This window comes from Cyprinodon tularosa, unplaced genomic scaffold (genome assembly GCF_016077235.1).
Source record: "Cyprinodon tularosa strain WSP-4 unplaced genomic scaffold, ASM1607723v1 ctg266, whole genome shotgun sequence".
In the NCBI taxonomy this organism is placed as follows: Eukaryota; Metazoa; Chordata; class Actinopteri; order Cyprinodontiformes; family Cyprinodontidae; genus Cyprinodon; species Cyprinodon tularosa.
Window position 1 is genome coordinate 926661 of NW_024038970.1, and position 26833 is coordinate 953493.

A 26833-nucleotide genomic window follows, 5' to 3' on the forward strand; every position below is an offset into this window, starting at 1 on the left:
GATAGCCATGCTAACTATGTAGGAGCAGTGATAGCCATGCTAACTATGTAGGAGCAGTGATAGCCATGCTAACTATGTAGGGGCAGTGATAGCCATGCTAACTATGTAGGGGCAGTGATAGCCATGCTAACTATGTAGGGGCAGTGATAGCCATGCTAACTATGTAGGGGCAGTGATAGCCATGCTAACTATGTAGGAGCAGTGATAGCCATGCTAACTGTGGAGGGGCAGTGATAGCCAGGCTAACTCTGTAGGGGCAGTGAAAGCCATGCTAACTATGTAGGGGCAGTGATAGCCATGCTAACTGTGTAGGAGCAGTGATAGCCATGCTAACTGTGTAGGAGCAGTGATAGCAATGCTAACTCTGTAGGGGCAGTGATAGCCATGCTAACTCTGTGGGGGCAGTGATAGCCATGCTAACTATGTAGGAGCAGTGATAGCCATGCTAACTGTGGAGGGGCAGTGATAGCCAGGCTAACTCTGTAGGGGGTGTGATAATCATGCTAACTATGTAGGGGCAGGGATAGCTATGCTAACTGTGTAGGGGTAGTGATAGCCATGCTAACTATGTAGGGGCAGTGAAAGCCATGCTAACTATGTAGGGGCAGTGATAGCCATGCTAACTGTGTAGGGGCAGTGAAAGCCATGCTAACTATGTAGGGGCAGCGATAGCTATGCTAACTAAACTTCTGGTCATAAAGGCCTTATTCTAAAATTTCCCATTAATAGTTCTAAGATTCTTCTATCAATTCATCAACATTTGTTCAACATGGAAATAAGTTTCTCTTTTTCTTCTAAACCTGCAATGAAGACAGATGGACTGATTTAAGGTTGGTTCATCTCCAAAAGGTCAGTCCAACATGTTTCCATGGTTACAGAACATAGACAAGGCATATCATAATAAAAGCATTGAACTGGCCAAGCTGGAATTGCAAACTGGAGGCTCTTTGAAGGAACACACATTAACTGATTAAAGAACAAATGTTCATATATGCTCAGAGATGGGAAGTAACGAAGTACAAATACTTCGTTACTGTACTCAAGTAGATTTTTCTGATATTTTTACTTTACTTTACTACTTATTTTTATGGCGACTTTTTACTTCTACTCCTTACATTTTTACACAAATATCTGTACTTTCTACTCCTTACATTTTAAAAAATTGGCTCGTTACTTTAGTTTTGAATCATTTCAATGGAGTTACCGTTATTATTTTTCACGTCACTGTGAAAACGGAGCCGTTTTCCCCCTCTGTTCCCAAAGTGTAGCCGCTGTCTATCACGCACAGCGTCACATCCTTCACTACATTTCCCAGCATGCACCACAAACCGGCCATCATGGCGGCAGTTCCAAACAATTCACCAGGTAATTTACACTAGTTCCGAAATTACAACCTCACCTTTCATTCAACACTTTACTTACTCACCAGCGTAGCAAACTCTGAAGGTACCCACTGCGACAGCTTTAATATACATTCCGTAGTCGGCAATAAAACTTCCCAGTCAAATTACACATTCTCTTCCCTTAGTCCGTCAGCATACTGGTCCGTGTGGAAACACGTACCGCATCGGAGCCAGTCTCTTATCCATTGTCCCAGGGCATTGAAAAAGACTATTAGGGGGCAGGGGTGTTAAGTGGGATTTCAATGTATGTAATAATTGTTTGCATGGTAATAAGTAGGTGAAATGGTAATGTTAGTATGGTTAAATTATTTCATAAATATGTATGTTTTTGTATGAATGATGCTATCGTCTGTATTTATTTTTCTACAATGTTTTTATTTTTATTATTATTTTTTTTTAATGAACTTTATTTAAACAAGGTGGGTACAAACAAGTTAGGCAATAAGAACATTAGAATTCTAATTCTATAGAAGGCATAGTAGAGGCAGATTTCAGAATGAAAATACAAAGTAACTTGATGAGGAAAATAAAAAAATGCGTGAGTAATGCTAATAATACAATAAAATAACATAAAGACAAGGGGATTCATATGTTAGGATTAATGTACATCAGTGGGCAGTTCCATTAGTATTTCAGTCAAGTATTTGTAAGATTCGATACATTCAAGAGATGTCAAATATAAATTAAATTCAGATAAAAAAATACTAAAGATAGGGGAGGATCTCAAGACTCTCTGTTTATGAATAAAGAATTTTGCTAAACAAAAAATTAGGTTACAACAGAGTTCTATTGTTTTGTCTTTCAATAGTATTCCAAAAACTACCATATCTCTAGAAATAGAATTAGGGAGTGCAATTTTTGATTTGATCCATCTTTCTAAACAATTCCAAAATGTTTTAGTCTGACTGCATTCATAGAAGACATGGTCTATAGTTTCTACATAAATTTTAACAGAATGAGCATTTATTGTCATCAATATTAAAACGCATTGTTAGTAGTTCTTTTGATGGGTAGATGGCATTTAAAATTTTAAAGTGAGTTTCTTTAGCTTTTGGTTGTATAGGAAGTTTAAAAAAAAAGTTCTTAGTATTTCAATTGATTTTTGTTCAAATTTGCAAAGAATGTTATTTTTATTTATTTTCCCAGGGAACAAAGTTTCATTTAGATAGTTTCTAATTGTGTGGTTATTGAATTTTTGATCAGTGATTGATATTCCATTAATAGATAAATCGGGTAGTTTGGGGGTAATTGGATGATATATTATTATATTTTGAATCTGATTAATAAATTGTTCTGGCAAGGCGTTAAGTAATCTTGTAAATTCATCTTTTGGAGGAAGGAACTGATATTTTGTACAGAATTGTTCGTAATTTAATATGTAACCATTAGTGTCCATTAAGTGTATAATAGACCAAATATTCTTCTCCATCCAATCTTTGTAGAATAATGACTTATTGCGATGTAGAATAAATCTATTATTCCATATGATAGAGGAGTGTGGCGAGTAGTTATGAACATACACTATATTGCCAAAAGTATTTGCTCACCCATCCAAATTATTGGGATCAGGTGTTCCAATCACTTCCATGGCCACAGGTGTATAAATTCAAGCACCTAGGCATGCAGACTGTTTTTACAAACATTTGTGAAAGAATGGGTCGCTCTCAGGAGCTCAGTGAATTCCAGCGTGGAACTGTGATAGGATGCCACCTGTGCAACAAATCCAGTCGTGAAATTTCCTCGCTCCTAAATATTCCACAGTCAACTGTCAGCTGTATTATAAGAAAATGGAAGTGTTTGGGAATGACAGCAACTCAGCCACGAAGTGGTAGGCCACGTAAACTGACGGAGCGGGGTCAGCGGATGCTGACGCGCATAGTGCGAAGAGGTCGCCAACTTTCTGCAGAGTCAATCACTACAGACCTCCAAACTTCATGTGGCCTTCAGATTAGCTCAAGAACAGTGCGCAGAGAGCTTCATGGAATGGGTTTCCATGGTCGAGCAGCTGCATCCAAGCCATACATCACCAAGTGCAATGCAAAGCGTCGGATGCGGTGGTGTAAAGCACGCCGCCACTGGACTCTAGAGCAGTGGAGACGCGTTCTCTGGAGTGACGAATCGCGCTTCTCCATCTGGCAATCTGATGGACGGGTCTGGGTTTGGCGGTTGCCAGGAGAACGGTACTTGTCTGACTGCATTGTGCCAAGTGTAAAGTTTGGTGGAGGGGGGATTATGGTGTGGGGTTGTTTTTCAGGAGCTGGGCTTGGCCCCTTAGTTCCAGTGAAAGGAACTCTGAATGCTTCAGCATCCCAAGACATTTTGGACAATTCCATGCTCCCAACTTTGTGGGAACAGTTTGGAGCTGGCCCCTTCCTCTTCCAACATGACTGTGCACCAGTGCACAAAGCAAGGTCCATAAAGACATGGATGACAGAGTCTGGTGTGGATGAACTTGACTGGCCTGCACAGAGTCCTGACCTCAACCCGATAGAACACCTTTGGGATGAATTAGAGCGGAGACTGAGAGCCAGGCCTTCTCGTCCAACATCAGTGTGCAACCTCACAAATGCGCTTCTGGAAGAATGGTCAAAAATTCCCATAAACACACTCCTAAACCTTGTGGACAGCCTTCCCAGAAGAGTTGAAGCTGTTCTAGCTGCAAAGGGTGGACCGACGTCATATTGAACCCTATGGATTAGGAACGGGATGTCACTTAAGCTCATATGTGAGTCAAGGCAGGTGAGCAAATACTTTTGGCAATATAGTGTATATCATTTTCCATTTTTTCTACAATGTTAACTGTGCTTTATTGGGGATTTCCCTTCCTGTTTAGTTGGGCTGTCCCAATTGGCTGGTTATTGGTGGGTCTATTTAAGGGGCACACTCCCAATGGCTTAGGGGTCTGCTTGGAGAGACTGGTTGGAGAAACTGCTTTTGAAGGTCTGCTTAGAGAGACTATATTTAAAGTCAGCTTGCTGTGAGGCTGTCAGTGTTTTGTATTGCCTGCAATGACCGGTTTTGTTTTCTTTATTTGAAAGTATTTTGTTTGTTTTGTTTTTTTTTTGTCTTCACCGTTGCACCAGTAAACCGCTACACGGTTTTGAACTGGAATTTTGTTGTCCGCTGGTTCTTACCACCTTTTTGCAAGTCATCTGCTTACTCCTCCTCTGACGTGAGACGGGAGCTGGTGAGCCGTTTTCTCACAAATACCAAATTCCGTCTAATTGGATGGGAATCTACGTTGCATTTGACGCACCACTACAAGATGAATCGACAGATTCGGCGGTATTAATTCGCGGCAAATCATTGCAGCTTGGTGGCGGTGGCGTTAGCATAGTAGTATGGACGACGAGATGATTGAAAATGAACACAACGGAGATCTAGTCCTATTGGCAGACATCCATTTAAAATGTAGGCAACGGCATGAAAAAAGTGGTTTCTACTTTTACTTTTATACTTTAAGTAAATTTACAAGCCTGTACTTTGTTACTTTTACTTGAGTAAAGAAGTTTAATCAGTACTTCCACTTTTACCAGAGTATTTTTTAACACAAGTATCTGTACTTTTACTCAAGTACAGAAAGTGAGTACTTTTGCCATCTCTGTATATGCTTGATGATAAAAGAAAAAAGTTTAGTAAGAAGTTTAGACAAACTTATGACAAAAAGCCTTTACACAACAGAAATTTACCATTCACTACAATTGGACAACAAAGTCTAAAAAAAATGACAAAATATAAGAATTAACATCAAATTAATAAAAAAACAATAACTTTACTCTCTTTTGTAAATCACATTGCAACAATTTTTCTTCTATAGATCATAATAATTATCAAAGAACAACCCTTTAAAATACTGAATAATATGTATATAATATTTATAAAACATAATCTTATAACATATTAGCATAAAACTTTGTGTTTATCATATAAATATTTATTTGCAAAATGTATAACTTTGCATATATCTCATCCAGGTCAGCTTAAATAGTTTTTAATCTGAATAAATCTGTGTGATTTTAGAAATTAGTTTTGTTCTTAGGTGGTTGTGACATGTAAAAGATTATTGTCTGACTCTTTCATGTGATTAAAATGAGCGCCTCCTTTTCATTCTGACAGCAGCTGTCTGAACTGTGGTCTGATCCAAGATGGCAGCACTGTAGGCATGTCGGCCTCGCTGCCGACCTGCTGTGATTATAATCCCATGAAGAAGTTTTCCTTTAGTTACATTTTATTCCAGGCCGGCAGGGGGCGACAGAGCGCCTGACGTTAGTTGTGCCGTCGGAAGCAGCAGTAACAGCAGCCCCAGAGGAAGAAAGAAGTGTCCTCCTATCCCAGAGTTTAAAAAATGTATTCATAAAAGAATATCAGATCAATTGTCGGTATTTACAGCAGAAATGGTGGCAGTTATATTAGGATTGCAATGGGTGGAGGAGATTCGACCAATCAGGGTGTTGGTGTGCACAGACTCTAAAGCAGTAGTGGAAAGTATTAAGGGAGAAGGAAATAATAGAAAAGATTTGGTATTAGACATTCATCATATTTTATTTAGATTATATAGGGGTGGCATTGATGTTTGGTTTTGTTGGGTGCCGGCACATGAAGGAGTAAAAGGCAATGAAAAGGCAGATAAATTAGCTAAAAGGGCTTTAGAGGGGGAAATAACGATTTCAATTCCTTTTGGAAAAGGGGAAGGGAAATCACTTATTAAAAGTAAAGAAATGGAGGAATGGCAAAAATATGGAACGAAGATAGGAAAGGAAGAAGATTATATGAAGTGCAAAAGTAAGTTCGAATTCGAAACATTAATGAAAGAAACAGAAGAGAAGAAATAATAGTTAGTAGATTAAGAATAGGTCATACCTACTTAAATGACATGCTTTATTTAATAGGGAGGAAAAATTGTGATAAATGTGGTGAAAAAGAAAATGTAGAACACATACTGATGAACTGTAAGTTATATGAACACGAAAGGGAAAAATTAAAGAGAATAGTTAGAAGTATAGGGCATGAATGGAATCTTAAAGGAATATTAGGAAATGAAGGAAACATAACAGATATTCATAAACTAAGGAAAGCATTGTTTATGTATCTTAAGAATACAAAATTAAAAAATAGAATCTAATAGATGTGAAGTAACGCTGCTACACACTCATGTACAGTAGGTGGCGGTATGCACCTTAAAGTTGCTTGTGATCCGCCATAATAGAAAAGAAGAAGTAGAAGCGTCCTCCAGACTAGCTGCGGTGACCACCAGAAGCTCCCAGGCTGTCTGCTCGCTGCAGGACCAGGATGAGCTCCAGACTTCCGGTCGCAGCGCTCTCCTTAAAGCAGGTAAAGCAGCACAGACCTCTGGGAGACGGTGACCCGGTCCGGGGGGAGCTAAACCCGGTTCTCCTGTCAGTTCCTCCAGAGACAGAAGGTTCTGGGAATCTACAGGAACATGCTGAGGACCATCCGCCAGGTTCCTGACGAGGCAGACCGGAAGTACCTGAGGGACTGGGCCAGGAGCGAGTTTAAGAGGAACAAGGACGCCACTAACCAGGTTCTCCTTGGATCTCTTCCTGTCTGCTCTTTGGGTCATTTTCAGTCCCCTTAGAGGTTCATTCATCTAGATAATAGGTTCTAGAACAGGAACCCATCCATCACTCTTAGCCCTGCTGCGGTGATGAGGGGTGCTGGTGCCCATCTCCAGCTGTCACCTTGGACAGGTCACCAGTCCATCGCAGGGAAACAGACACAAACAGGAATAACAACCCTTCACACACTCACTCCTAAGGAGAATTTAGAGAAGCCAAATAACCTAACAGTCATGTTTTTGGACTGTGGGAGGAAGCCAGAGTACCCAGAGAGAACCCACACATGCTCAGGGAGAACATACAAACTATGCAGAAAGACTCCGGGCCGGGATTCAAACCCAGAACCTTCTAGCTGCAAGGCAGCATTGCTACCCACTGCAGCAGCCCCAGATAAGGAAACCCAAATGTTCTCCAGAGCATCTGGTTCTGGTCTGGTTCTTCTCCTTTTGACTGGGAGACAGAACCAGACTGGGTAGAAGCTGCTCCAGCTGCTTCTGGGCGGATCTGCTGCTAAAACAGAAGAACAGGGTCAGGAGGACCATCTGATTAAAGTTCAGCTGAAAACCAACCAGTTTCATTGGCATCATGTCCTCCATCATGTCTAACTGGACCCGCTGTTCTGTCAGACCAGCATACATCAGACCAGCATACATCAGACCAGCATACCCCATCAGACCAGCATACTTCAGACCAGCATACATCAGACCAGCATACCCCATCAGACCAGCATACATCAGACCAGCATACCCCATCAGACCAGCATACATCAGACCAGCATACATCAGACCAGCATACATCAGATCAGCATACCTATAGTCAATAAGCAAGACGTCAGATTTGTGTGTCTCTTTAATTTTGTACCAAAAATAGACTTTAAACTACCTCAATGGGCATGTATCCCTTTAGTCATACACAAAAAAACAAAACAAAAACAATTTGAGGACAGATCGCCATACGCTTCAGAAAACACCAAAAAGTCATTAAATAGTTTTTGGGACATGACTAAAGGGATACATGCCAATTGAGGTAGTTTAAATGGATAAACAGGTGTTGACTATGGGAACGCTGACTGGCTCTAAGTTTACCGCAGGTCAGGAGAGGTTCTGCTGGGTTACCTGGGTTACTATGTTTTTCCTTCCTCTAAATTACACCAAGCCAATAATCCAATGATTATTTAAGAGTGTGTGGACAACATATCTCCATCCAGACTTTTAAGGAAAATAAATATAATGAAAACAAAGGCTTTAAAATCCTGTGAGCAAAATTTCATATGTGGAACTATTTCAGCCAATATTGAGGATTTAACAGAACAGTGAATTCTGACTGAGAGACCCGATGATCTGCAGCTTTCAGGTGGATTCCTCCACCTGATGCAGCCATTCCAGCCTCCATCACCTTCTGGTTACAGTTAAACCCAAAATATTCCCTTTATCTGGTTAATTTAGTCTGAAAGTTGAATTTAAGCCACAGATCTGTGAAACTAGACTAACATCTCTAACTGAACCATATAAACAGAGAAAAAACTAGTGATGTTAATGAGGCATCTGGAAGCTTAACTATTGATGCTAACAGAATACTGACCCCTGTTGGACATTTAAAGCCAATACAGGCAGCTGATTGAACTAAACTGATTTGATGACCTAGAACAATTATATCATTTAAGTTATTGGATGTTGTATTGTATTATTTCATATATATGTTAAAAATAAAAATATATCTTTGACATTTCTAGATGCAGCCAATAAATAATGTAAACATTTATCATAAGGTCAACATTTAGGGGAAAATGTGAATGAGGATGATTGTGGACTAGGATTTTAAATCCTAAAGTACAGTAAAAACAATAAATAAACTACAAGTCAGTTTGAATTTAAATTGAATTCAGATAGGTGAATGATAACTGAGAGAAAAAGGATGACACAACGAGGAAATTAAAATAAAAATGCAGCGGCTTAAACGTTCCTGTTTCTTTTATGCTCCAAAATTCTGGATCATTTAAAAAAAAAAGCAAAAGATTCGACTTTTTTGTAGGAGGTGCATCATGGTGACAGATCTGTTTTTAAGCACAGTTTAGTGAGTCCCAAGAAACCCAAAATATTCACATTATCTGGTAAATTTAGTCTGAAAGTTGAATTTAAGCCAGATCTGTGATTAGAAATTACACCATCTCTAACTAAACCATATAAACAGAGTAAAAACGTTATAGGTGAAGGAGGAAAAACGATCTAGAAATCAGTTAAAATTCCCTAAATAAGGTGTATTTAACCTTAATTTGAGCAGGTAAATGAGATGGGTTGCCAATGGAGTGAGTATTTTTACTCTTAAAATAAGATAATTAGATAATATGCACTTGAAATGAGACAATGTAATTGTGTTTTCTTATTTTAAGTGTAAATTGTTTTGTTCCATTGTCAAAATGTGTCTCTTACCTCCTTAATTCAAGAACAAATACATTTATTCTAAGAATTTATTTATTAATCCATTGATGTTTAATCTGAAAATAATTTCATTAGTTCTTCATGTACTGTAAATATAACTACATAAAAATAAAATGATGGGCATCCCACTCATAATACAAACCAAAAACAAATCTCATATCTTGTCAACATTGCTGTAGAATCCTCTCCCTAAGATATTAAATTTTCTGTGAATTAAAGCCGATCATTCTTTGATAAGATCCTCGTCAAACGAACACGCTATGTTTGTTTTTAATGTGTGTCGTTTAGCTAGTGAAGGACTTTTTTTTGTTGTTTTATGCACAAAACTATGACAAAAACCCAACTAAACTAACTTGGAAAGTAAAACAGCATGACTGGCTGTAAGGAGAGCGGAGACAGAGGATACTCTAGGTCAGAGGTCACGGATTAGAGGACCGGGGTCTGGATCTGGACCCAACCTGATTTAAAACATTTATAAATTACGGCATGTTGTTCAGCGACAGTGTCTAACTTCACATGCACCGCTTCTCCTGTTAATACATTAAAACCCTCCAGAACGTCCGGCTCCAGGCTGCACATGATCCAGATGATCCAATGAGCTGCTGTCAGTCTGGGTTGCTGCTGCTGCTACTTTTAGACACAGCAGGCAAACCTGTGGCAAGCCGGGCGATGGGAAAGAAGGAGAAGATGATGAGAAAAAGAGAGCACAGAAAGTGTGGACTGCTGGAAGAACTGCGGTGAACTGGTGAAAGAAAAGTGAAATGGCGTGCTCAAAGATGACCCTGCACATTTAGAGGATGTTTGACTCAACCTGCTGCTGTGAAGCAGGATTCTCCACCATGAACAGAATCAACAATAAATCTGGATCCAGGCTCAAAATGAGCTCCTTGATATGTGCTTGAGAATGGCTTAGTCTCCGGTTAAACCCAGGTTTAAAGCCTTGCAGGGCAGCATAAAGCCCACTGCCAACATTAAGACAGAAAAAAGAAAGAAAATAACAAACGCTCAGTTCAGGTGTTTGAGAAAATATGGGAATCAGATAAATTGTCTATAAACCAAACTGAACGATTGTTGTTCTCTACTTAAAAAACACTTTATATTTTAAAATGGAAACATGTTCTATTTTTTATATTTATTTAAAAATTCAATGTATAACATGAATGCATAAACACCTCATCTTATTTCAGTTTTAAATTCTGCTTAAAGTAACAGATTATAATTAAAAATGCCTCCAAACCTTCACTGGTTGATCTTTTTTTTTTTTTTTTATCTATGTAATGCGTCTTACTAATGGTATGCTGGCCTGACGCGGTATGCTGAGCTGACAGGACTTCGATGATGTCATCCTGTTATCAGCTCATTGTTCTGACTTGCTTTGCACTGACTGATGTTCTCTGATTATCTCAGGACGCCATCCGCATGATGATAACACAGGCCAGCAACCACCTGGAGGAGCTGCAGAAATCTCTGGCGCTGGCTAGAAGCTGACGCCCCCCCACCCACACCGCTGACCACTGTTCTGGACTTTTCTTCAGCAGTCAGGATCTGGGACAGCGATCAGGATCCTGATCCAACATGCTGTGTTTGATGTAAATAAAGGAACTCCATCACTCAGAGGTTATGCTGGTTTTTATAATAAAAATATTTTTTCTGACATCATCAGAGAGAAGAAATCAAATGAAGAGAAATAAAAGAGCAGAAAGTAACACTGAAGCTGTTCTTCATGCAGCACATTCAGTACAAACACTGAGCTCAGCTTTTTTTTCACATGTTCAACAGAAGAGCCTCTGATGCGATGACATCACTGCCGCCGCTCAGCGCAGCTTCTATCTTTACTGACCATCAAACCACAGAAGGTTTGCTTTCATGTCCGCATTAAAAAATACAGTAAAAACTGTTGAACTCCCCTGATCAACTCTGTGCTACCAAGGGTTTTCATTTCTGATCGGTGGAAACGCTTCTTATTTCACACATTTAAACTATAACCAAAACATCTGATGCCCTTAAATGACAGGACCTTACCTAAAATGAAGAGCTTTAACTTTTTTATCAAAACCAGGAATTTTTTTACAAAAACAATACATCCACAGAGCATAAACTGATAAAAAAAAAAGTTTTATACATTTTAATGGGTCTAAAAACGATAACTTGTGGTTCGGAGGCCAACTATGGAAGAAAAACAGTCTCATTGGAAGCTGCTCATTTGTTTACACTGAATTTTAGGCCACATTTACACATAGAAACAAACAGCGCTCCAATAGAAAATTCAAGCGCCATAAAAACTAAAAGCATCAGAAGCTCACATGACGTCAAGGATTTTCATAAAGTGACGTTTAAGAAGCTAAAAGGCCGTTTATCCCTGCTGACATTGCAGCACCGTTACCAGAAATCTCCAGTTTGGACGGTAGGTGTAGAAATAATGGTTTTCTGTGATTAAAAATTGGGTTTTGGTGAAAACGAGAGACCAAACCGCAGGGAAATATCTGCATTAACTTTTAAAAAATGTTTCCTAGTGACCCTAATCCTCCAGATTCCAATGGGACTGCTTTTCTTCCTTTGCCAACATGGATTCTTCCCCAATAAAATCATCCTGTCAGATGGAGCTCAGCTGTTACCAGATCCAAGGCGTTCCGTGATGAACGGGAGACATTTTCATCTCAGCATCACGTTTCTATAGATTCAAGCCAAAGCCATAGATTGGGAACCAAAGTGACGGTGTTGTTTAAGGACGCCGCTGTAACGTAGATCAGATCAGGCAGAGTGCTGAAGCATCTGAGGCTGGAAGGAGTATCAGAAATAAATCAGGATTCCCTTTTCTAAACGATCTTATTTCCATCCTTTCTTCTATCTACTAATGAACTCCATCATAAATAATAGAACAGCAGTACCTTCATGTTTCCTTTCTATCGTCTAACAGGGAGCAGGTTTAACCCTTTATACGGCAAGCTAGCATTTTTGATCACTTACAGTGAGGTCTAGAAGCACTAGATCTATATCCAGCCATTCAGCAAAGATACAGCTGTACATCTTATTTTGGCATTTGAAAAATTAGATGAGCCCTTCATATATTACTACTGGAAATTAAGTTGGGGAAAAAATGTTAAGTCAAGAAAAAAAAAAGGTAAAAAGTAAAGTTAAAAAGTTAATAAGCCTAGTTAACAATTATATTTCGGTTTATAAACAAAAATATGGACAGGTCCTCCTCAAAATAGCATATTGTGATAAAGTTCATTATTTTCCAGAATGTAATGATAAAACCTGAACATTCACATATTTTAGATTCATTGCACACTAACTGAAATAGTTCAGGTCTTTTATTGTCTTAATATGAATGATTTTGGCATCCAGCTCATGAAAACACAAAATTCTTATCTAAAAAAATTTGCATATTTCATCCGACCAATAAAAGTAAAGGTAGAACCCTTTTCTTTTATTGGTACAAAAAAGGTCAACCTTCAAATGATTATGTTCAGTTATGAAACCAATACTTTGTGGTGAATCCTATAGCAGCAATGACTGCTTCAGTGCGCCGTGGCATGGAGGCAATCAGCCTGTGGCTCTGCTAAGGTGTCATGGAGGCCCAGGATGCTTCCATAGCGTTTAGCCTTTAGCTCATCCAGTGTTGGGTCTTGCCTCTTTCAACTTTCTCTTCACAATATCCCACAGATTCTCTATGAGGTTCAGGCCAATAGAGCCCAGTGATACCATGGTCAGTAAACCAGTGGTTTTGGCTCTGTGAGCAGGTGCCAAGTGGTGCTGAAAAATAAAATCTTCATCTCCATAAAGCTTTTCAGCAGATGGAAGCATGAAATGCAAAACCTCCTGATAGCTGCATTGACCCTGGCCTTGATAAAACCCAGTGGACCAACACCAGCAGCTGACATGGCACCCAGACCATCACTGACTCTCAATTTCTTATTGAAGCACTTTCGTTATTTTTTTATATATATTTGGGCAAGTTTGCATTTCGTATTATTACTTTGAAATTAAGTTCTGCCATGTAAATATCCATATTTTTTTTTATGTTACAAAGGTGTAATAAGGTATTTTCCTGGATTCCAATAACACTCCAATTTCAAAGTATTTCACTGAGTGCCCTATAAAGGGTTAAACACAAATGTTCGCTCATCATCATCAGATACGTTACCATCACGGCTGTTTCCAGCTCCTCCTCATCCTCTGTTATAAAGACCTCATAGCTTATCGGTTGGACGCAGCAGGCAGACAGATAACTTCTAACAGCAGCTATTTTCATAAAGAACTGAAGGTTTTCCCTACAGCAGCACAGAAGGAAAGACGGACTGAGAGGTTTGGAAGCGGCGCAGCGTTAGCAGGCGTCGTGCCGACTCATCCTCAGCGCTCGAAGCTCATCTTCCAGATGTGCGATCCTCTGGATCAGAGCAGCTTTGTCTGCCTGCGCCCTCTGGTCGGCCTGCCAGCGCGCCTCCTGCACCTTCCTCTCATACCAGCGCTCCATCTGGACGGACACCGCCTCAAAGAAGTACTGGGTCACCTCCACGGCGTGCATTTTGTCCCTCTCCTGATCGAAGGACGGCTCACTGGGCTGCTCTCCAGACTCTGCCTCAGTCCTGATCCCTGCGGCTCCTCTGGACCCAGTCCTGCCATGGGAGCGCCTCTCATGGTGCCTGACTCTGTCACGGCGCCCTGCGGCCGGAGAAAGGCTGCTGGCTCTATGCCTCTGTCGCTTAGTGTCCACCAGCTCAACTTTCTTCCTCTGAGTGTCGGGAGAGACCACAGGGCGCTCCTTTGGCCGGACCACTTGGACAGACGACTGAGCTGCTGCTGCTGATGCCTCCGTCTTCTGCTCCTTCTCACCATCTGTTAGGAGTTCAACAGAACTGGTTTAGTGAGCAGCAGAAATCCTTCACAGTGAATCAGTGTGAGCAGCAAGACAGCTGGTCATCATTGGTGCCCTTTAATTCAGTTTATTTCTATAGCGCCAATTCACATCATGTCATCTCAAAGCTCTTTCCAGTTCACCAGATCATCCAGTCAGATTGATTCAAAGTTTTCTATCTAAGAAAAACCAGTTGATTGCATCGACTTATTGACTTTTCAGCAATCCCTTACACTAAGCATGCTTGTAGCGACAGTGGAGAGGAAAAACTCCCTTTAAACAGGAAGAAACCTCCAGCAGAACCAGGCTCAGTGTGAGCTCTGAGTCTAAAAGTTTCTAAAAGAGCCAAACTGCATCTGTCAGGCTTTACACTGCAAAAAATATCTAGAAATAATAACAAATGTCTTAAATTAAGCATATTAAGCCTTAATTTGAGCAGGTAAATAAGATGATGCTTGAAATGGAGACGACACCCAAGATGTGGGCTGCAGACACCACTGTGTACCAATAACTATAGAGGACAGAGATCACCAGCACCAGGGGGGCATCAGGGGCCACATGAGTCTTTTTTATTTTTTATTTTATTTTTAGCCTTTTTTATTATACACTGCACAAACTGATCTAAAAGAAGTAAAATTGTGTTTAAAAAAGAGCATTTTCTCTTCATCTGAGCAGGTAAAGAACTGGATCCACAAATGGAGCCAGATTTCTGGCTCCTAAACTTAGAAAATTAGATATTATACCATTGAAATAAATGGTAAATGGTAAATGGCATGTACTTATATAGCGCCTTTATTCAAGTTAGGAGACTTGACCAAAGCGCTTTACACTACATTCATTCATCACCCATTCACACACACACTCACACACTGATGGTGGCAAGCTACATTGTAGCCACAGCTGCCCTGGGGCTCACTGACAGAAGCGAAATAAGATGGAGTTGCTTTTTAGTTTAAATTTTTATTTTATTTCATTGTCAAATTTTACTTAACTACTCAAAACAAAGAAAAGTAAACTTATATTTCATTTTTGCCTTGTTTTATTGTCCTTTGCTTTTGATCTGGACTACATCTGTATTTATACAGATAAAAAAACAACAATAAATCTTTTTATTAACATTAAGTTTTAAGTAAAGGACTCTGAATAGGACAGCTCTGAGATGGTTTCTGAGCTTCTGGTTCAGCGGTGATGTCAGGGAGGATATCAAACATTTCATCCATCATGTCTCTATATCCATCATTTATCTGCCAAACTGAACAAACTCTTCCTTTATGCTGAAACTACAGGCAGCTGCTGGGGGGGTTACAGACATAAAACTACAGAGGGCTGCTTCCAGTAATCATTTTGCACTTCCTTTAATCTGGTCATTATTTTTTCAATTAAGTCATTAATAATCGGATAGCCAAAGATTCTTTAAAAAAGACTTTTTACTGAAATAAACCAAGTGAAACTAAAACTTTTCCACTATAGGGCAGATTGAAAGACAGAACTTTTTTTTTTTTATCTTAAATGCAAAATATTTACATTTTGTTTTGCAATTTTAGAATGATTCCTGCTCTAAGTGGGTTGTTCTGACAGCTAAAAGGCATATGTTAGGATCTTTACACTGCAAAAACAATCTAAAAATAAGTAAAAACTTCATAAATTAACTGTATTTAACCTTAATTTAAAAAGGGTAAATAATATGATTTGCCAATGGAATTAGTTTTTTCACTCTTAAAATAAGATAATTAGATAATACGCACTTCAAATAAGACAATGCATTGTTTTTTTCTTATTTTAAATGTAAATTGTCTTCAAGAACAAATGCACCTTTTTTAAGAAAAAGAAAAACGTATTGAGATTTAAATGTTTTGCAGTGTATACTCCACGATTAATGGATTACTAAAATAATTATTTCAGTAATACTTTATTCAGATTAATTGTTTCAGCTCTAAAAACTACAGTTAGTTCATTTGAACTGAAACGACCATCACTGCTCTTTGGAAACAGGATCATGTTTTTATTCCAGATGATTCTGGTTATGTAAGCTCTACACTGCAAAAAATTTAAATCTAAATAAGTCCTTTTTTCTTGAATTGAGGAGGTAATTGAGACACTTTTCCAATGGAACAAGACAATTTACATTTAAAATAATAAAACACAATTGCACTGTCTTATTTGAAGTGAAAATGATCTAATTATCTTATTTTAAGACTAAAAATACTCATTCCATTGGCAAATTATCTTATTTACCTACTTAAAATAATGGTAAATACACTTCATTTAAGACATTTTTACTAATTTTTAGATGGGATTTGCAGTGTAAAGAGGAGCATCTCATCTGGGAACACAGCAAAGGTCTTAAATTAAGCGTAGTTGTAAGGGAACTCAGCAGGAAAGGAAAGTGATCTGGGAGCAGAATGAGAGAGACATTTAGTTTCTAAACTATTCGGATCCATCTTAGCAGCATTGCAGGAGCAGCAGCTGGTCCAGACACACCGTCTGCTGTAGGCGGTGTACCGCAGCATCAGGGAACCCCATGAAAACTAATATTTATAGAATAAGATCATTTTAAGGGAAAAAACTCAGATCATGTAATTTAGCTGCTCTGAATCAGAGCAGATGAAATGATAGTTTTTAGCAGTGTAGCCTCTAATGAGAGACCATCTGCCTGACAGCTGAAGCTTAGGGGGAACTGGGTCAGGCAGCAGAGCATGATGCACTCAGCTGGAAACAGATAGAACCCCACTAACTGCTGGATTCAGGAACATGGCTTGGATTTTATCTCTGGTTGAAACTAAATATGAACCAAAGTCCCTCCTGATGAAGCTGCTGTTTTCTTTAAAGACAATGATGGTTTAGATCAGCGTCTGCCTGACGTACAGAAAATCTGGTAAATACGTTGGTATATGTTGGATAAGTTATGGGCACGTTTTGTAAAAGTTATGAGCACCATGAAACACGCTGAAACAAGGGGTTCACAGGAGGAAACCGTCAGTTCTCCTCCAGACTTCATCTCCATCATAGGGTGAGCCAGAAGGTGATGGATCCTCCCTGCGTTCACGCCCACCACCAACACACTTCCTAGCAGACATGATGCTGAATCTGCTGCCATCAAAAACTTTTTTTCTTTCTTTTTATTTATTTTTTATTTATTTATTTTCTTTGCGGGCGGTAAACAGCAGCTAGGTTAATACTGCTATCAAATAAATCTTTTTCTGCTGGCCGGCGCCTCCGGTTGCATCGCTGCCCCCCTCAGGACACTGGCTTGTGCATCATTTCCTGGGCATTAGCTGCCGTCCATTAAGCAGAAGTTAGGTCGTTGGACAGAAGTTCATACGCTGGATAAATCAGCACGGTGTAACAGGAGCAGACACAGACAGCAGCAGAGGGAGGTGCCGATTCCTCACCTGGAGAGTTCTCCACATGAACCACAAAGTACTGGTTGGTCCTGCTGGGTTCTGCTGCGCACGTCTCATGTTTGTGGAGCTCTGGGAGCTGGGAGCTGCAGCCGGGCTCGGCCGGCGCCTCGGCCGGCGGCGGTGGCGGTGCGGCGTCGCTGGCTCCATCAGCCTCACTCAGGATGTCGGCTAAAGAGGACGAGCGCTGCAGCCTGGTGCCAGAGTCTCCCGTGAAGTGGAGCTCCATGTTCTGCAGCTTGGACAGACACCAGCTCTTCAGCTCAGCCACCAGAGACGTCTGCTTAGAGAGAGAAGAGGACCTTTAGATGCTCCTTCTCTGGGCTCAATGTTCTGGGATTCTTTCAGTACTAGCTCCTTATGTTCTGTTCTCTGCAGATGCTGGAGGAGGGGAACATTTAGTGCACCCATGTGGAACCAGGAGGTTACCTGTCTCTTCTGGGCCTCCAGGCGCTCCTGCACGGCCCACTGCTCCATCCTCTGCAGACACTCGCTCTTCTCTGCAGAAACCCTCTCCAGCGTCATCTTATCCAGAGCTCGGATCTGAGGAGCAGCAGGACACATCCTGCTTTAGAGGTTTACATCAAACCTTTTCCTGACCTCATCACATTTCAGTGCTTTTCATTGGCGCCAATTCACATCATGTCATCTCAGGTCACTTTCCAGTTCACCAGATCATCCAGTCAGATTGATTCAAAGTTTTCTATCTAAGGAAAACCAGCTGATTGCATCGACTCATTGGCTAGAAGGCAATCCCTCAAACTAAGCATGCTTGTAGCGACAGTGGAGAAGAACAACTCCTTTTTAACAGGAAGAAACCTCCAAACCTCCAATCATAGTCATATATTTACACAGTAATAGTGAGGAAAATGTAAAAAGTAACAGTTTGCATAGTTATTCAGCTCCTTCCAGTAAGTGTTTAGATGCTCCAATCACAGCACTGAGTCAGTGGGTCAGTCCGGTAAGTCAGGAACGAGGTCTGGGCTTTGACTGGGCGGCTCCAGAACCAGTACACAGTCCTTTCAAACCTATTCCTGTGTGGCTTCAACTGAATGTTCTGGATCATCATCTTTCTGGGAAATAACCCGTCTCCCAGCTGCTCTCCTCAGGATTTCAGTGTATTTGGCAGCATTTATTCTTCCTCTATCTTTACAGGCCATCCAACTACTGATCAGCATCCCCACAGCATGATGCTGCCACCGCCATGCTTTGGTGGGGATTTTTGTTTGCTTTAGTGTTGCAAAGCAAACAGGTGATCATCAAAATAAAGATCAATGGTTGCTGCAGGTAAAAAGAGGGAAAAAATGACTTCCAATGCATTGCAGCCTTTGTGTTTTAAAAGAATCACCCTCTCTACTTAAAAAAAAATGCACGTATGAGAGCGTGCACGAGCCCATTTCTCCTCGTGCACACTGTTTAAAAGCTGCTGTTCTCATAGCTCATACAAGCTTACTGTGTCCGCATACAGCGGGGACTTTATAGTGAACTCGGTTAACAGACGTTCGGACAGATGATCACTGCTTTTTGCTCCCTGTTGGTCATGTAACTCCTCCACCACGCGGTGCCTGCGCCATCTTTGTTATTAGTCATATTAGTTGCTCTCTGTGCAAAATCTGGGATATATCTGCCTCCTTTCTTTTCTTGTCATACACTTCGTACACACTTTTTCTCTTATGACCCTCTGCCATTTTTAAAGAACCGCGGTGAGAAAGTTGAGCTTCAATGACTGTCTGAAACCATAGCTCACCACAGACATACGCCTGAAAGTGAGCATGCACAGAGAAAGGTAGCTAATGGAACGAGCAGGTAGGACGGCTTTAGGTAAACATATCACCAGAATGATTGACAGTTAGGAGGACCAGTTATTGAGACGATCCACCCGGAAATAAAAGATCCTCATCTATAGTTTTAAGGATTTTTTTTCGATTTTTGAAAAGATTTAAAGGTTAAAATGAACAGAATCCAGCTGCTGTGGGAACGGATCAGGTTTGGGTCACCTGGTGTCTGCTCCTGCGGTCCAGCTGGCCCAGCTTCCTGTTCATCACATCCTCCACAGCATGGATCTCAGCCTTCATCTCCTCCTTGGTGGCCTCCAGCTGGTTCTCCAGTTTACTGAGGAGTGGATCACAGCGGCAGCCGTTCAGCGGAGCCTGCAGCAGAACCAGACTCAGCAGACCTGCTCGTCTGAGGTGCATCTAGAACAGCCTCTAAACACTGGATGATGGTTGGTCCTCAGGGACCAGCTGGGGCTCTTACCTGCATGATCTTGCCATCCTTCCCCCTGTAGAGCGTGTAGAGCTGATAAGCTTTATAGTTGTGAGGTGGAATGGATGCATGTGCTTTGTTTTTCCTCCTCTGAAGAGTTTCCAGGCGCCTGGTCTCTCTACGGCGAAGAGGTTCAGACAGCGAGGGCTGCAAAAGTAAACCTCAGTCACTTTAAAGAAAAAGTCCATCATATTCACAATTCAAACTTCTGAAAGTTCTTTAAATATGAACTTATTCCGTACTGTTCAATAAATGATCAGTGTTTTTAATTCAGAGTAATTTTCATCTGAATGTGCTTTACTGGAGGCATCCATGTTTGTCAAAGAACTATACTATATTTGGGCAAAAATGGCCGCACCCAGACTCGGTGATCGCAACAAAAATAGTTTTGTTTTACTGATTAATGCTAAATTCATTAAATCACTGCAAACATATTAGTTTTAGGTATAAATAATGATCCATTGGTTGTTCCTTGCTGACCAGAAGTTTCCTTTAATGATTCATCTATGGAGGAGCGACCGATCCCAGCCTCATTCGTCTCACCTTCTCTTTCTGCTTGCTGACCTTCTCTCCTCGGATGTTTGTCTCTGTCCCAGCAGGTTGCTGGCGAGCGGCGGGGTCGCTGCCTTGGGTTTGGTCTGCAGCCGACACGCTGTCCTGCAGGAAAACAGGAAGATTCAGCTGCAGGTTGATTGTTTGGAAATGTGAGGCTTTTTTTCCCCTCATTCCTTCCATCCATGTCTTCATTTCATCAGCGGCTTTACTCACGTTACAGCTGAACATCTCATCTCTAGGCACCGATCGGGCGCGGCCCTCTGCTTTCAGTCTGTCTCTCCTCTTCCTCACGCTCCTTCCTCGCATGAAGCTCTGCACCTGGACACCGAGGCAGCGGAGTCCCATTAGGTCCCAGAGCTAAATAAAGACCTCAGCATTTTCTCAGAAACGGCTTCATTTCTCCCACTCCGTAGATGAATTAGTTTGTTTGCTTCACCTGCTTTCAATTCTATATAAAATCTTATTCAAGGCACCTTTGCTTCCAGATTATTAATCAAGGAAATAATCATCAGATTAATCCAGAAGCAAAATAAACTTTAGTTGCAGTTCTAACTTCTATATTGACCCTTTAACACCTCAGAAAGTCGCTGCTAAACATCTGATCACCTGCTTTATATTCCTATTAAAACATCAGATTAGATGCTGGGGTGTTCTGATTGTGCCGTTCAGCTCGTCTGTGGGCTGAAAACATGAGGAAATGAAGCTGAATGTCTTGAACTAAACTACCAACATTTGTAAGTTATTAATGAATTATTAAACAGAAATTTGAAATGTCTTGCGTCCAAAACAAGACATCAAAAACTAGTTTGTTTAACATCCACCTCATTTTAAGTAATCCTTGCCTTTTCCATACCCAAATGGAAAACAAATAACCAGGGAACTGTAAAATTAAATGACATGTAAGATGCATCATTTGAAAGGTGAAACCTTCTAGTTTCTGAAAATATTAATGAAAATATTGTAACCAAAACGCCGCCTGAACGGCATCAGTTCAAACATGACTCATTGTTTTATTTCTTCTTGAAAACAATAGCTATTATTTGAATAGCAGTAAAAAAGACATGCTTGAGAATAGGCATGTCTCACTGTATTACATTTATTCGGCATAATGTCAGCAGTAAATGCAAACAATTTCAGACCTCTAAGTATAACTGTGGGACTTTTAACTTCTGGATTCACCAGCATCTCCAAACCTCTCCAAATGGGCCAGATTCTGCCAAATTTTGACTGAGGAACAATATGAAGGGGAATCCTGCGTATAGATGGCGGCTGAGAGGGAGCTCTGGTGATGCTTCGAGGGCTGTCCCGGCAGCAAATCTTGACAAAAATCGGCTGGGACACTTTTGTTTTTTTAGGCAGGAAGGTGATGAAAACAAACATACCAAACATCAACAGGAAAGGTTTGTGGAAGCTAGGGTAATTAGCAAGACATTTAGCATTAGGTATAAGAACCAAACTTTTCTGATGGTAAAAAACAGACGCAATGTGGGGATTTTCTCATCATGGAATATTTTTATTACAAAATATGCTGGATTACTTTTGATCCGTAGACCCTTACGTATAAATGGAATATAAACAATCTAAGATTGGATTTAAAAAACGGCCTCAGGATCCCTTCAGATGTAGGAAGTCGAAGTTTTATTCTAAATATTTTGATTTAACATGCTGCTATATATTTATTAGCTGTGCTTTGCTTTCTAAGGATGCATAACATGTCTATAACTGGTGCCATTTTTAAGCATGCTGCCGTTTTTGATGTAAATATGCACAATCCTGCCTGACAGACCTCACCGCTGCTTCAGAGGCCTGCTGACACCAGGCTCTGATGGGGTTGGCATGGTTATTCTAACGGCTAAAGCTCTTTAATCGGTACTGGTGTAGAGTTTCATCTCCCATTTAGAAGATTTTTTTTTCTCTTTCAGCTCACTAGTCCTGGTTCACATTCCCTAATGCACTTATTTGTTCGCCAAACACCATTAAAATTCAAGAAGAACATCTAGAGTCTAACAGGAGGAGAGAACCAGGTCAGTGAAGCTTTCATTTCTCCAACGTTTGGCGTAATAATTGTTCTAAAAGCTGTAAATGAGCTCCTGCTACATTAGATGACAGCTTTCCTCAGCAGCTGCTGTCCCAGACCGACCCTCTCAGTGGCAGCTGTACCTGGGGAGCCTTGGTAAGGAGCAGAGCCACCTCTGGGTTGTTGTGATCCCTGGCCTGGTCCAACGCCGTCTGACCCGCCTGAGGAAAAAACAGCAAAGTGTTCAGATGGGAGCCGTTCTGCAGAAGTTAGAGTAGAGGATGCAGATGAACTGATAGCAGCAGGTTACAGGTAAACATCAGGAGCTTCTCCTGGAAGACCTCTGCTCGGTCTGCGAACCGTTACTCATCCCTGCTTCCATGGGGAGCAGGAGATAACGGTGCCATTAATCTGCACTGCAAAAACTATCTAGAAATAAGTAAAAATATCTTAAAAGAAGTGTATTTAGCCTCAACTTGAGCAGGTAAATAAGATGATCAGCCAGTGGAATGAGCATTTTTACTCTTAAAATAAGATAATTAGATAATATGCATTTCAGAATCAGAATCAGAATCGGGTTTATTGCCATTGTTAGTGAAGAAGTTCACAACTAGGAATTTTTTGTGGTACAGTCGTGCAACATGAAACATATATGAAATAGTAAATAAAATTATAAAAATCTCTAAAAACACTAGGGTATAAGGCATGCAAAAATATACTAATAATGTATATTTCAAATAAGACAGTGTTTTTTTCTTATTCTAAATGTTCCATTGGCAGATTGTCTCACTTAGATCCTCAATTCAAGAACAAATGCACTTAATTTAAGAAAGATTTGGATTTTTTCGGGTGTGTGGGTGAAGGTTGACCTTCAGCAGGTCAGGCCTGCTGGAACAGTGAGAGTCAAAACAAGTTATGATGAGACTGCTGGTGGCAAAGATTTAGAAAACAGGAGTAAACGACCTTGGAGGGTTGATGCAGTTTATCAGAGGGACGGGCAGCAGGTTGGGGATAGTGAGGCTGGTGGATTTATTATGAACTCTTCTAAAGGATCCTAACTAACAATGCATTTAAATAAAGGCTAGGCTGTTTTATTTAACAAAGTCACGATGGGCGTCAGACATAAGCTACATTCACACAGCAGTCTGAAGTGACCCAAATCCGATTTTTTTGACCACATGCGACCTGGATCTGATCTTTACATTACAGTCTGAACAACAGAAATCTGATTATTTCCAATGCGACCCAGGCCACTTGGCTCTGTGGTCCTGAATCTGATATGAATCTGATCTTTTCAAATGCTGCCTGTGTCTGAACGGCCAGGTCGCATTCATTAGACCTGAATGCCATTAGTAACCGACAAAGGTCACTATTCTGGGTCTTGCTACGCAGAAGCAGCAAGAAAAACAACAACCATGGTGGACGATGATGCGGAGAGCAGTAATTATGTTTAACCATATTGAAAAGATTGAGTTTCTATGGTTGGAAAAGACCGCTGGATACGCTCCGGCACTGCCATCCATCTTTACTCCCATAAACACAGAGCACACTGGCCTGTGACATCATTGCGTCCACTAATGCGCATGCGGGACACTTGCTTTGTATGACTGCAGTTCACACAGGAGATCACATACAGGTCGCATATATTTGGAAATGTGAACAGCAACGCGAAAAAAATAAATAAATCGAATTTCACAAAACAAATTGGAATTGAGCATCAAGGCCTTAGATGCTGATAAAAAATTACTCTGAATGGAAAGATCCCAGAAACCATTATAGTAAAACAGCCTTTATCTGTGTTAAATTTATTGAAAAAATTGGTATTTTAGTTTACAGTTAAGCAAAATTCTTTCATCCTTCTGTATAATTTACGAACATCAGTTTGTTTATAACTTCAAATTTAAGTAAAATGAATTTTTTACCAAAATACTTTATTCCTACATGACTAAATATTGCTAATCATGCTTCAGTCCAATTGTTGGATGATCTTCCCATCTCTAATTTCAAGCATCATAATTTTCAGACGTGTTTTACTTGCATGTCTGTTTCTCAGATAGAAAGAAACCAGGATCTGATCTATTGTGTGCAATGAGCTGCAAAGGAAATGAAATGACACAAAAAAGAAAACACGATTCAATCTGATGAAACATAAGAAACACCCACATTGTTCTGAATGTGACTGTCTGCTCCGGCCTCCAGCAGCAGACGTACCGTCTTCTTGTGGTTGAGGGCGGCTGCTACGTGTAGCGGAGTGTCCCCGACCTGCAGGACAAACACCACGTCAGAGTGATCAGCAGGCCAACGCACCAATGAGAGCCTGAGGCTGCATGGTTCCTTTATAAAGGTGTTCCAGAAAAGTTACAAAAATCTACTGGACTTTGTTTCCAAGTTTGAAGAAGTTTTGGTTCCCATTCAGGAAGCTTTTTCAATTAAACCCCCCTTTCAGAGACATAGACAGGTATGAGGCATTGCAGGCTAACAAAGAACCCAAACGACCGCCATTCCTAAGCGGTGGACCTGTTCGTTTGTTTCAATTTGCATGTTTTCTAAACTAAATCAAGGCTTTGTTGGGCTGCTGTATAAAAACTGGAACTTAACGCTATTTCTGACATTTTGAATTGAAAAAGTTTCCTGGATGGAAGAGAAACGTCTTCAAACTTGGAATGAATGATTCAATTCAATTCAGTTTATTTCTATAGCACCAATTCACAACATTTCATGTCAAGGCGCTTTCCAGTTCACCAGATCATCCAGTCAAACTGATTGAAAGTTTTCTATCTAAGGAAAACCAGCTGATTGCATCGACTCATTGACTCTTCAGCAATCCCTCACACCAAGCATGCTTGTAGCGACAGTGGAGAGGAAAAACTCCCTTTGAACAGGAAGAAACCTCTAGTAGAACCAGGCTCAGTGTGAGCGGCCATCTGCTGAGGCTGACTGGGGTTCAAGGAGACAGAAGCAGACATAGAAAAAGAAGCATAGATACAAAAGGCAACTGTCAACCAGCTCCACAGGCGGCCCCGTCCAGGAAACACACAGCCAGGCAGACGAGCTCCGAGCCAGCTCCCATGTCAGAGGATGAAGAGAGCACATCCAGTTAGTCACAGTCAGAGAAACAGGACTACACTGAAAAACAGGCCAATCTCCAACATCTATAAACAAGGTGTTGATGGCAGCAGCACAGCTGATATTTCTCTCCAGGATGGAGTCACAGCCAAACAGGAACAGACCAGATAAAGCTACTATGAGAAAAAGCAGAGAGAGCAGAACGTTAGAGATTGAACTAACAGATTCTGCAGAGTGGGAGAATAGAGATAGAATGAAGCAGAATGATGAAATGGAAATAAATGAAGCATACATTGGTTTAAAGTGGGAGCAACTTATAAACATCTCAAAGCTCAAATAACTCCAGATGAACTGAGAGGTTATGGATGCAGAGCAGGAGGGAGAGGAAACAGGAAGAGCTTTTTCATCCATGGTAACAGGAAAAGTGAGAACATTAGCCAAAGAATGGAAGACCTTCATCCAATTTAGAGACAACAGAGTGGAATGAACCATGTGTGCTTAATGGAAAAGACGTCAGGACAAACCCTGGAGCAAGAAAGCATCCTCCCACATCTACACAACAGAGATATAAGATTCAATTCAATTCAATTCAGTTTATTTATATAGCGCCAAATTCACAACACATGTCATCTCAAGGCACTTTACAGTTCAACCAGATCATACAGTCAAATTGATACAAAGTTTTCTATCTAAGGAAAACCAGTTGATTGCATTGACTCATTGACTCAAATACAATCCCCCACACTAAGCATGCTTGTAGCGACAGTGGAGAGGAAAAACTCCCTTTTAACAGGAAGAAACCTCCAGCAGAACCAGGCTCAGTGTGAGCGGCCATCTGCCGAGGCCGACTGGGGTTCAAGGAGACAGAAGCAGAGATACAAAAAGCAGCTGTAAAAGGCGGCCCCGTCCAGGAAACACACAGCCAGGCAGACGAGCTCCAAGGCAGCTCCCATGCCAGAGGACGAAGAGAGCACATCCACTCAGTCACGGTCAGAGAAACAGGACCACACTGGAAAACAGGCCGATCTCCAACATCTATTAACAAGGGTGTTGATAGAAGCAGCACAGCTGATGTTTCTTTCCAGGATGACGTCACAGCCAAACAGGAACAGACGAGGCAAAGCTACTCTGAGGAAAAGCAGAGAGAGCAGAAGGTTAGAGATTGAACTAACAGATTCTGCAGAATAGGAGAACAGAGAGAGAATGAAGCAGAATGATGAAATGGGGGTCCCTATGTCCTCCAAAAGTCTAAGC

The 26833-nt window shown here is 40.7% G+C and overlaps 2 protein-coding genes across 3 annotated transcripts in view; one reads left to right on the forward strand and one right to left on the reverse strand.

Annotated features, from left to right (window-relative positions):
- The first annotated feature begins 5700 nt into the window (after window positions 1-5700).
- lyrm2 (LYR motif containing 2) lies at window positions 5701-11034 on the forward strand. Its single transcript, XM_038289223.1, has 4 exons — window positions 5701-5723; window positions 6628-6734; window positions 6805-6945; window positions 10825-11034. The coding sequence occupies exons 2-4, from the start codon at window positions 6693-6695 to the stop codon at window positions 10903-10905; spliced, it is 264 nt and encodes an 87-aa protein (XP_038145151.1). The 5' UTR covers window positions 5701-5723; window positions 6628-6692; the 3' UTR covers window positions 10906-11034.
- A 2318-nt stretch (window positions 11035-13352) lies between these two features.
- ankrd6b (ankyrin repeat domain 6b) overlaps window positions 13353-26833 on the reverse strand; it is a 60490-nt gene continuing 47009 nt past the window's right edge. For both annotated transcript variants that reach the window (XM_038289215.1, XM_038289214.1), the window contains exons 8-16: window positions 24677-24775; window positions 22657-22734; window positions 20710-20814; window positions 20485-20598; window positions 19933-20088; window positions 19674-19826; window positions 18106-18219; window positions 17668-17956; window positions 13353-14256 (exon numbers count right to left, since the gene is read on the reverse strand). In XM_038289215.1, coding sequence (XP_038145143.1) covers window positions 13745-14256; window positions 17668-17956; window positions 18106-18219; window positions 19674-19826; window positions 19933-20088; window positions 20485-20598; window positions 20710-20814; window positions 22657-22734; window positions 24677-24775 — 1620 coding nt within the window. In that variant the 3' untranslated portion in view covers window positions 13353-13744. The remainder of the gene's footprint in view (window positions 14257-17667; window positions 17957-18105; window positions 18220-19673; window positions 19827-19932; window positions 20089-20484; window positions 20599-20709; window positions 20815-22656; window positions 22735-24676; window positions 24776-26833) is intronic.